The 12182-nt window shown below is 41.4% G+C and overlaps 1 protein-coding gene across 6 annotated transcripts in view; it reads right to left on the bottom strand.

The window, feature by feature from the left end:
* LOC137379623 (peptidyl-prolyl cis-trans isomerase FKBP4-like) overlaps positions 1-12182 on the bottom strand; it is a 55238-nt gene that overhangs the window by 30949 nt on the left and 12107 nt on the right. For all 6 annotated transcript variants that reach the window (XM_068050712.1, XM_068050706.1, XM_068050707.1 and 3 more), the window contains 2 exons: positions 8449-8539; positions 5788-5932 (listed from right to left, as the gene is read on the bottom strand). In XM_068050712.1, the coding sequence (XP_067906813.1) occupies positions 5788-5932; positions 8449-8535 (232 nt within the window). In that variant the 5' untranslated portion in view covers positions 8536-8539. The remainder of the gene's footprint in view (positions 1-5787; positions 5933-8448; positions 8540-12182) is intronic.

Genomic DNA, 12182 nt, shown 5'->3' with positions numbered 1-12182 from the left:
GAGGAAGGTTTGGACAACCTCTTACAATTTACAGATAAAATTTATATGAAAGATGACTTGAGTGCCTATGAGGCGTGGTCAGAAGTTGATAAATTTAGAAAAATGGATGGTTTTTGCATAGAAGAATATATTGTGGAGTTTAACTGACTATATGCAAGGTTGCAATGATTTTGCTCGGAAATTCTGAGATCAGTACTTGCCTTCAAATTGTTGGATTGTGCTAGAATATCAAACATGGATAGGCTCTTAAGAGGAGTTAGATTCAACGAAAAAGATTTGCTGTTTGATCAGATGTCTGACGCCCTAAAAAATTTTGGGGAAACATTCCTTTCTGGCTACTGTCATGGTGCAGATGGCCTCTTCAGTGGTGACACCGAAGGTAGAGGATACAATGTGAGCAGCATTGAGGCCGTTCAAGTATGGGGCCCAAGCATCAGTATGAAAGGAGAAATGCACAAAACTAATGAGGACAGAGACCCTTTTGGCAGTTACAACAGATGGCAGGAATTGGGTAATTATGCAGACGGATGAACCCCGGGAATAACCAAAGGGTGGTCAACAGGTGTTTCTGATGTGATTCAAAGTATCATTATGCATTGCACTGTCCAAAAAATAACTGGGTTTTTGAGATGACACATGATGTGGAAGGTTTGGAGGGCGAGGATGACACTACTGATCAATTTAGAAGGAATTGTACTGGTCACGAGAAGCTTCAGTCAGGTAATGAGTGTCCTAATCGCAGATTCATTCAATTGCGCAGTCCTAGACAGTAGGTGTACGTCCACAGTACGTGTAGTGGACTGGTTAAGGTATTACATGGATCCTTTTAAGTAAGGGAGACCAAAATAATAAGGTCTAAGAATATGACTGTTCTACCTGTTTCAGGTTTGGGGATGACAACACGTTAATCACTAAAAAGAGTGGTAATTCCATGTAAAATAGCAGGGGTAAACCATTTTATTAGTACGGATGTAGTACCCAGTGATATACTTTTGCTGTTCAGTAAACAGTATGAAAAAGGCTTGGATGAAATTAGATATGGAAAATAAGGTGATTCTTTGGAAAATCTATAGCGTTGTGGTTTACACAGTCGGGATGTTATTGTGTCTCTAAGCAGGATGTTGAAGTATTAATGGCATCCGAGGGTAGGGATTTAAAGAAAAGGCAAATTATTTCAAAACTACATTGACAGTTTGCATATCCATCTCGTCATAGGTTGAAGATTTTGTTAAAAGATACAAGGGTAATAGATGATTACACTAAACTTATCGAAGATATCAGTGGAAAATGTGATCTGTAAAAGAAAAATACCGGACGCTGCCATCGTGACCCATAGTGAGGACCTGAAGGTATGGGATAAAGAAAAATGTTTTCTTCTACCCTTTATAGACGTGGCGACTAGATTCAGTCTGTCGACGGCAATTTATAGTAAAGACAAAGAAGTAATTGTGGACAAGATAATGGAAAGGTAGATAGGAATAGGACTGGGAGTACCGACTAGGTTTCTAACTGACAATGGAGGAGAATGTCAATGATGAGTTCAGGAGTATGTGTGAAAATATGAATATTTTAATAGTGCACACGGCAGCAGAAAGTCCTTTTTTTTTAGTAATGGGATTTGTGAGAAATCATGCCGTGATTGACGAAATGCTCAAAGTTTTAGCAGACTAGCCAAATTGTAAATTGACTACTGCTCTGGTGTGGGTAGTACATGCGAAAAACATGCTTGAAATAGTTGGTGGCTACAGCCCATATCAAAATAATTTTATGGCCAGAATCTGAAAATACCTTTAAGTAATGTGGGATCAGCCCCCAGCTTTAGAGGGGACTAAAGATAGGTCTATTTTTGTGGAACATTTGAATGCCATCCATGCAGGGAGAGGAGCATTTATTAAAGCGCAGATTTCAGAAAAAAATCAGGAGGGTTCCGATGTATCTGGTCAGGCCATCAGAACAGAATTTTGATACCGGGGATATGGTGTATTACAAAAGAGAAGGGCAGAAGGAATGGAGGGGCCCAGGAAAAGTTGTAGTCCTGATGGCAAAACGGTAATTTTGCAACCAAACTGTTGGAGTACATTCCTTGCGACTTATTGGCACCGCTTATACGTTGACAGAATCTGATGGTCACTGATGTACCATGTACTTCGCATGCACATATTTTGGACCTTTGCGAGCAACAGATTGTGGCAAATAATGGGCTGACAGAGTGGACCAAGTGATGGTGATAAGGCCATTAATCCCAAAGGCCAACTACTGAAAGTTGGGACGAGAGTGACATGCCAGAAGGAACTAGTAAATGGAAGGATGCCACCATTCTAAGAAAGGCCATAGGGAAATACAAACATTGGCTGTGCAAGACAACGGACAGGGTATCAGACCTATAGATTGGCAGAAGGAAATGAAAATGTGGAAAACTAGAAAACGTAGGGTTGGATATTACCGTAGGCAGACAGGTCTTTGCCACTGATGTAAAAGTTGGTGGCAAACCTACTTCCACCTAGCCTGGGGATCCGACCCCACATTTTACGGATCCACAGGCTTTAATTGTCCCTGGGGTGGGAATTCCACTCACTTGAGGGAGGAGGTCCCGCCTCACTGAGCGGCCAGCCAATCAGCAAGCTGGCAGCTCTTAGTCCCAGCAGCACCGAGAGAGGTGGCCATTGCTGGGACTGTAGCCTAGCTGACCGAGGAGGATGCCATGGAGCCAGGACTGAAGGTATGTTGGGGTTGCCTTGCTGGGGGGGCAAAGGAGAAAAATCAGTCGTGCTGGCAAGGGTAGTCGTTTTTGTCAGGGGCATCAATTGGGCACCCCCCCCTCCCCCCACTGGCGCGCGGAAAAGCCAACAGCTATCACTGGGTGGCCTTTCGCGGTCCCAGCACGTCCACTTGCCACAGATAAAATACCTGTGGAGGTGGGTGAGGGCCCTTAAGTGGCCACTTAAGGGCCTTGATTGGCCTCGGGCGGGCAGGCCGTTTCTCCACCACCGCCCCCCCCCCCCCCGCCCCTCAACTGCGGTAAAGTTGGCCAGAGGTGGGAAGGCCTCCCACACAATTTTACACTGTCCCCACGTCACCATCCGACCTGCTGGGGCGGAGTAAAATTCAGTTCTTAGTGTAAGATGGGCAGAGCAGTGGCAAATGGAATTTAATCCGGAGAAGTGTGAGAATGCATTTTGGGAAGATCAACAAGGTGAGGGAATATACAACGGCTGGAAATAGAGAGGGTCAGCGGGACCTTGGTGTACTTGTCCATAGATCACTGAAGACAGCAGCACAGTTAGATAAGGTGGTTAGGAAGGCATATAGCAGAGAAGTCAATAACCAGGGGAAATAGATTTAAGGTAAGGGGCAGGAGGTTTAGAGGGGATTTGTGGAAAATATCTTTCACCCAGAGGGTGGTTGGAATCTGCAGCACACTGCCTGAAGGGGTGGTAGAGGCAGAAACCCTCAACATTTAAGAAGTATTTAGATGAGCACTTGAAACGCCATAGCATACAAGGCTACAGTCCAAGTGCTGGAAAATGGGATTAGAACGGAAAGGTGCTTGATGGCCGGCACAGACACTATGGGCCGAAGAGCCTGTTTCTGTGCTGGATAACTCTTAAGTTCAGACAGTGGGCCTGAAGATGGTCATAGTTCAAGGAAAAGGCCATGAACTTGTGAAATCAAGTCTGGTTGAAGGAGGTAGAGTAGTTTTAGTCCAGAAAGGGATAGGAACTCTAGTAGGGGACATGGTTTCAATAGAGCAAGGACCAGACAGCAGGCAAGGGGCACCACAAGAAGTAGGAGCCCTTACGATAGAGAATCTCTAGTGGCTACTAACAAGTTAGAATGGTAAACTGAGAAAGGATGCCAACCAACATTGGCCCGTTGATGGATCTGTACAGAGAAAGTACTTCCCAATCGTATGTATAAAACTAAGGCCAGACTTGTAGCTCGGGGATTTGAGGCATAACTGGACAACCAGGACATTTGAGTGGACTCTCCAACAGCAGGAAAAGCAAGTTTGAGGATTTTCCTAGCCCTTTTTAGCGACACTCATGGGAATGCAAGTCCATTGACATCAAAGCAGCACTTTTGCAAGGCGAGAAATTTCAAAGGGAAGTATTTTTAAAGTCACCAAAAGCAGCTGGAGATATAGAAGGGAAATTATGGAAGCTAAACAAGTGTGTTTATGGACTAAACAATGGATCTAGGGTATGGTATTTTCAGTTGTGTCCGTCCTACTAAAAGCTGATTTGTATTCAAATAAAGGTGGATCTGGCAATGTTTTATTGGTGTTATAAAGATAAACTAGCAAGCATTTTCTTGATGCATGGATGATTTTCTGTGGAATCTGAGGCATGAGAAATTTGTGGTAGATAAAGTTCTGTAGGAATTTAAAATTGGAAGTTAGGTTTCGGGAGCTTTTAAATATATAGGGTTGAATATTAGGCAGACTAAGTTGGGGGTAACCCTAAATCAACAGTCTTACCTAGAGAATGTTTGTTAATAGGCTCCCAATAAATTGGGCTAGAACCTCACAAAAGGAAGACTCTGCAACCAAGGAAGAAGTAGACCAGTTAAGGAGCTTAATTAGGCAGTTGAACTAGTTGTGCACACAAACTAGGCCAGATGCTTGCTATGATGTATTAGAATTGAACACCATGCTGAAACATACTACTTTTGGGGAAGTGTCGAAAGCAAATAAGACATTGAAGAGAGTGAGTTTTGACAAATGTACACAAGTTTCCAGCATTGGGTGACCCAGAAGAAATGAAATTGGTCATTTTTAGTGACGTCTCACAGGCTAATCTTCCTGATGGTTATTCGAGCGCAGCAGGTTTCATTATATTTTTGATGGGAAGAAATTATAAATGCTGTCCGTTAGCCTGGGAATCGAAGAAAATAAAGAGGATATTTAAAAGCACTTTAGCTGCTGAGACACTTGCTCTGATATGTGATATATATGGGTAAGTATTTATTGAGCATTTTAAAGGAACTCTTGTATAAGAGGCAATTGGAGAAAGGGTTTCCTATAGAATGCTATATTGATAATCATTCTCTCTGGGACAATGTCCATTCAACAAAAAGTGTTGCAGAAAAGAGGTTGAGGATTGATAAAAGAAATGTTGGAAAGAAATTTTGAAAATAAAATGGGTTGATGCGAATAATCAGTTGTCTGTTTTACTAAGAGATGCTTGTTCGAAAAAAAGTGTTGTATGTCCTCAAGGGTCATCTTATGTTAGTCAGGAAAACATGGAATTTTAAGATCCTTTTTTATTAGGAAATATATAGCATTTTAATGGCGTGTGTGTTGGAGAGCTGACGTTAAGCTCTGTTTATTGCTTGCCACAATCTCCTCCAAAGCATCCTAATCTGTGTTTTCACAAACTGGCTTGGAAGTTTCTCTAACAAGGTGACTCTCCCATGCCCATTTGGAGATGTCAGTTTTTACGTGACACTTTCCTGCTAGAAGCAGCTTGGATCAAGAATTGTACAAGATTCAGGTTGTAACCAAAAACAATAATCATAACTTAAAACAGTAAAGTCTGAAAAGCCTGCATATCCACCATGCAAGTCTTCCCCCACCCAAAATAAAAACTGCAAAAATGTTCATTAAACAAAACCAGTTATCTCCATCTGCCTCTGGTGTTCATTTTGAACAGTCATATGCAAATTAGGCTTTCCAATGCATTTCTGGTGCAGTTCCAGCAGTGCAGTGGAAGAAGCTTAGAGAATTCTGGCCCTTGCGATTCTAAGGGCAGGAAAATTCAAGGGACACTTCTATCAAAAGAATCTTACCTTTGCCAAGGTCAAATGTGAAATAATCATCTCGGTCTCTACTTGAGTCAAACTTAGTTCCATCTAACAGCACTCCAGTATAGTGGACGGAGACCTTATCTCCTGTCATTGGGGTCTCATTACCAGTGCCTTCCTTTTTTATCAGCTGTAAGAGAAAAAGGAAGGAAAGATTAATGGTTAAACATGGTTTTTAAGATTAAGGGTACAAATCATCCAAAGTGATAAATGACTGACTGCAAATTAAGGGTCTGAAGGATTTTAACTACATCCTATTAAAATTATAAGAACATGTCTAATTACTTTTCTCCCCTCATGCTCCAATTATTCTCTATCAGATTTTGTACATCACAACAGAAAGTGGCTTTTAAGACAATAGATTTGATTGAATTTTTGAGCTGGTCAAAGTAAGGATGCCCATCTCCAGGAATGGAACACTAATAAAAAAAAAAAATTAGACACCAGAGTCAGCGTCTGGCACTCTTGATAACCAGAATTCATTGCACAGTTTCTATTTGTCTCACACGCCATTGTTAAATGTATATTAATCGTGTTACAACTGTATGCAGGTGGTGGGCATTAACTGGATATTTACTTGAGCTCCTATAACTAGACATGGAGTAAAACTGCAGTTGTTGGGTTAGGAGGTGTATGCTTGCAACGTGTAACTTTGTAAATAAATATAAAAATGCGTAAAGATTGGCTCTGGTTCTATTCTTCAACTGGCTTTCTGGATTAGAAAAGCCATCCTTACAGAATTACCAAGGTTGACTGTTTCACAGACAATTTTGCATTGTGGAATTTGCTCCAAACTTGGTTGAGATTTCCTAAACTCATTTTGCACAAGATCCTTACACCCAATTAAGCGTGGTCAATCTGGGCCCAAAAAAGGTGAAAGGACAGAAAGGAACCAATCCACTGTACCACAAGGTCCCATAACTTTTCCTCATTTACACTGATTAAATCCTTCCACTAGTGAGCTCTGAATGTTTGTTTTTTTCTTCCTCTTCCCCCTTTTTTGTTTTAGATCAGTTATCAGACACCAGAAAACAAGAATTATTCTGGAAGACTCTCCCTCAATCCCTGGGGATAGAAGTCTATGCTCCCGAGGGCTAAACAAGCAATGGAAAAAAACTCTGCAAATTCATTTAGATATTACCAAGGATTAGGTTATAGTTACAAAGAGAGACTTTTCAGCTTTAAGAAAAACTAAGGAATGGCCTGATGTAGGTCTTCGAAATTATGAATGGTTGTAAGGTAGCTGAAGCAGAGATCCAAAATTCACAAAAATAATTAAACAGAGTAAAAGTTATTAAAGTAGAGTCAAGAGTCTTTTTTAATAAATGGAATCAGATAGGTAAATGAAAATTTTTTTAAGTGTAATATAAGGGAGCAAGACTGAGATTTGGTGTCTCGTGCAGAGTACCAGCACAGACCTGAAACCAAAATAGCCTGACTGTGGCAGAAGATTCTACAAGGCTGACTTTCGACACTTACACAATTGACTTCAGGAACTCACTATACAGGGTACTAAGGCTATGAACTATTGAGCTATGTATGGATATAAAAACCCCAGTTTGGAGAAGATGGTAAGCTTTGCTCTAAATATTTGTTGAGGCATACTCTACCCTTGTCTGCAATCTGGGCTTGTTGGGAAATTGTAGATAGAGCTTTAGCCTATATTTAACTTATGTTGCACCTAATCTGGAAGTTGCAGGCACCCAGTACCTGGAATGGGAAAACTTTCTTCCTACTGCATATTGCTTTGGATGAGCACCTGGGATAGCAGGAAAAAGTGAAGCTTTTTTAAAAAACTTAATGTAGGGAGATCGCAATACAAAGATTTCAGGCCTGTGACAGCATGTGCAACTCGAAGTCCTTCCGTCAACTGCCATAAAGTTAATATCAATGTATCAGAGTTACCAATGATCACCTGATGCTGCAATCCTGACCAACTGGTTTTCAGCACGTTTCCCTGTTTCAAAATTCACTCGTGTTAAAACGTGTTAAGTTTTATTATAATATTTAGTAAAAACCCTTTCACTATCTGAAGTAAGGTATTGCCAGTGGTTGGAAAACCTATTTAACTAGATTCCTGGGATTCAAATGGGGAGGAAAAAGAAACATGGGCGCTAGGACCCGTAAGCAGCTTCCAGTAAACTCTTGTATGGGACATTGTGGAGAGGTGCCGGTATCTACAGTGCTGCAGGACGATGTCGGCGTGGAGTGGGGCCAATCGTGCTGAACCCACAGTAATTCGCCGGGACAGATCCCGCTGAAGGCTCTGCAGTGGCGCCTTGCTGCGATGTAACCAGCTCAACACTACATACAATCCCTCCCAGGGAACCGAAGGAAATATAGTACAAGGGCGGCTTATAATTAATTACAGGTCAATATCTGGGTGTGGGGCAGCTCATTGCACCCAATTCCATACGCTTGAATCAACCATTTTATAAACACTGGCAAATTGGTCTGAAATATAACTCACGCTTTCGTTAAAATATATGGTGACCTAGAGACAGCCTCCTGCAGTATGTTGCTTTCCAAAAACAGCTACATCCAGATATTTACTTTAGTCAAAGCTGGTAAGGATTTATGAGTTAACAGTGATTTCACCCCATTGTTTGAGCAGTAGGATTGTTGGCGGCTTATTCCGGCTCTTACCTTCAGAACTCCTCCATCTTTCTTGGGGCTGATATCTTCCCCCTCGATAGGTATTTGCTGCTCGGCCTTCTCTTCTCCTGCAGTCATCGTTCTGCCCAAAACAGATGGTTTCACAAAATGATTTTAGTTTAGATACAGGGATGGGTATAACACGCTGGATTTCTACAGACAGCCTGAACGTTGCCGAAACTCTCAACCGTCTGCGATTATGATAAATGGGAGGCGGGTCACAGAACTTTCCAGAGAGAAAAAAAGCTGCAAAAGATAACGCCTACCTGCCCGCCTCCAGCACATGGCTCTCCTCTGGCTCTAGAACATTCTCCACTGCAGATTCAGCTGAATTCTCTGCTTGAGAACTTGATTCACTCACCTTTATACTCAATCGAATCCTTAACTCAAAAGACAAAACCAAACCATGTCGCACTCAGATAAATAAAAACAGAATATGCTGGAAATATTCTGCAGGCCTTACTCAGGCCGCATTCTCCCCATAATAAATCTCAAAGCTGGTGAGCTCCCCACCCAGTGAAGTGCCTTTTAGTCTCGGGTAAGGGAATAAGACCACTTTCTGCAGAAGTTTGCAGTCTTGATTCCATTATCCCCCCACACACCTCATTCTGGATTTTTTTTTTGTTAAACTGAAATTACAGATACCGGCAATCTGAAACAAAGGTAGTTTAAAGAATGGGGCTGCACAGTGGCACAGTGGTTAGCGCCGCAGCCTCACAGCTCCAGCGACCCGGGTTCAATTCTGGGTACTGCCTGTGTGGAGTTTGCAAGTTCTCCCTGTGTCTGCGTGGGTTTCCTCCGGGGGCTCCGGTTTCCTCCCACATGCCAAAGACTTGCAGGTTGATAGGTTAATTGGCCATTATAAATTGCCCCTAGTATAGGTAGGTGGTAGGGAAATATAGGGACAGGTGGGGATGTGGTAGGAATATGGGATTAGTATAGGATTAGTATAAATGGGCGGTTGATGGTCGGCACAGACTCGGTGGGCCAACGGGCCTGTTTCAGTGCTGTATCTCTAAAAAAAACTGTACGAGTTTATAAAATCCACAGTATAGGTATCTTCAATTTGCAAAGCAGCACCTTTCTGTAGTTCAGTTCTGATGAAAGGTCACTGTCCTGAAACGTTAACTCTGCTTCTCTCTCTACAGATGCTGCCAGACCTGCCGAGTATTTCCAGCACTGTTTTTATTTCTGCAGTATTTTGCTTTTACTCTTTCTGTACTTTATCAGGTTATGATCAAGTGCAAACATTTTTTAAACAATTATAATTAAGGGTAACAGAACCCTTGTGCAGAATTAATTACAAAGTAGTGCTTTAGTTTACAGATCCCCAGTCGTGTGGCCTCCTTCTGTGCCATAAATGAGACAACTTCCAGGCCTTCTAGTGTCCTGGTTGACTGAACTCATGAATAATCATAACTAAGGCCCTACCAAATTCACGGTCAAATTTTACAAATTTCACAGTTGCGGCATTTTAATAATGGTGAATACACGATCTCACATTTAAATTATAAATTTCACGGTGTCGCAACAAACCATGAGAATGATCCATTTAAAACAAAAACAAACACAAAGGAGGTTTCTGGTTTCAAATGGCATTTATTGTATACTCAAAAACTATTGTAAAAAGCTGACTAGAAACAGGCCACATTCTTTACTCACTGAAATCATTGTTGAATGTGAGCATGGAGTAAACTGCAACTGTCTTTCTTCATTCGATCACAATCTCTAAACTGTGAACACCAATCCGTGTTTAGACACAGCTCTCTCCATGTCCACAGTTTGTTCAAATTGTCAGATAGCGCCGTGCTAGCCTTGCAAGGTGGGGGATTCTTCATTCCACAGAGTTCATCTCCTCGTAATGTGTAGCAAAAACCTTTGGTGGGTAGTTTTGTCTTAGTTTATTTGCACTTGGCAAGTAACCACCATTTTGCACATTACGTTGAATGAATACCTGCAACTTTGGATGATCAGATTTTTCCAATGGTATCCTGGCGCTTGCAAAAGCATCCACAAGTTTCATTATAACAAACTGACGATTTTCTGAGCTCTGTCAATTTCTTAAAGAGATGAAATCATTTTTTTGTGTGTTCATTTTCCAGCAGTCCTGTGTCAGATACACTCTGCTGCGATGGCTTCCGGATTCGAAGTGGCGCTGAACCACCATGTGTCATCCAACAAAACATTGCAGTTTGTACAAAACAGTATTCCACCATAGGCATGCAGAATTTGGCTTCCAAATTCTTTCACTTGATATGCTGCAGTAATGGTTGTGGCTGTTTTTGATTTGCTCATTCTGACTTGTCTGCTAACACTTGAGATTGCTACTCTCAAAACTACACTAAAAGCCCTCCTTCATCTATCAATGAGCGAGTTGAGCCTTGTATCAATCAGTAAAATGTGTAAAGTTCGTAAAATGGACGATTTCACAAAGGACCCAAAATTTCACAGACCACGACACATTTTTCATGACTGTGAATTTGGTAGGGCCTTAATCGTAACTCATAATCAGGCAACTATGGATGATAAAATCATTAAAAAGACCACCAGCATTTGGGGTATTATAAATAGGGTGCAGAGTACAAGTGTAAAGAGGCAATGATAAAGGCAGGTAATGGTTAATCCACAGTTAATGTAGAGTATGCAGATTTGGAAAGGACATTAACAACAGAGTATACAATGTAGATTCACCAGCATGATAAGTATATGAAAATATGTAGAAGGGAAGAAATACTGGATATACTGAGGCTATTTCCAGTGGAACAGAGAAGCTCCACAAGAAACCTAACAGGTTTTTAAGATCAACATTACGAAAAAAAAGCCATTTTGTTCGAGCCATTTGGCTGCTATGTACCCCATATTACAACAGTGACTACACTATACAAGTATTTGATTGTGTGTAAACTGCTTTGAGATGCCTTGAGGTTCAGAAAGGTGCTATATAAATTCAAGTTTATTTTTTCTGTCAAGCACTTCAAGCAAGAGTGCTACCACTGAACCAAGGCTGACATCTAATCGGGTGAATAAGAAAAGACCATATCATTGGATTGGAGAGTCAGTGATGAAGGTCATCAGTTCTTGCCTGAATCAGAAGATCATAGGCTCAAGACCCACTCCAGGATTTGAGCACATAATCCAGGCTCATACTTCAGTGCAGTATGGAGGGAGTGCTGCACTCAGAGGTGCTATTTTTTGGATGAGATATTAAACTATGGCCCCATCTGTCCTCTCAGGTGGATGTAAAAAAACCTGTGTCATTATTTTGAAGAAGAGCGGGCAAGTTCTCTGGTGCCTTGGTCAGCATCACAAAAACCAAGTATCTGATTATTTGTTTCATCTGGTTATTTGTTGTGGTTTCTATGCACAATGTTACGACCAGGTAAGCAATGTGTCTAGGGCTCGCTTGCTGTCTTCACCTGGTCGTATTGTAACAGGGTTTAATTCTACACACACCTGTGTTTAAAGTTCTCCCTTTGGGATTCCTTGTTCACAACTTTCCAATTATAAGACAAATAAATGAGCACAAACAGGCTTTCTTTGGTTTAAACTTTAAACTTAATTCTAATATGGTTCACGCCTACAGATATACGACGTGCTCACAGTAGCATGCACACGCGATTTAACCATGAAAAATAGGGACAGAAAAGATAAGTAGAACAGTTTGAGGCAATATCTTGTTACTGTTTCTCGAGTTCACTGTAGTGCTTGATTGAAGTTATATCTTG

This window comes from Heterodontus francisci, chromosome 18, assembly GCF_036365525.1.
Source record: "Heterodontus francisci isolate sHetFra1 chromosome 18, sHetFra1.hap1, whole genome shotgun sequence".
NCBI lineage: Eukaryota > Metazoa > Chordata > Chondrichthyes > Heterodontiformes > Heterodontidae > Heterodontus > Heterodontus francisci.
Note: the sequence above shows the minus strand (reverse complement) of the source record. Positions and strands in the feature narration are given on the sequence as shown.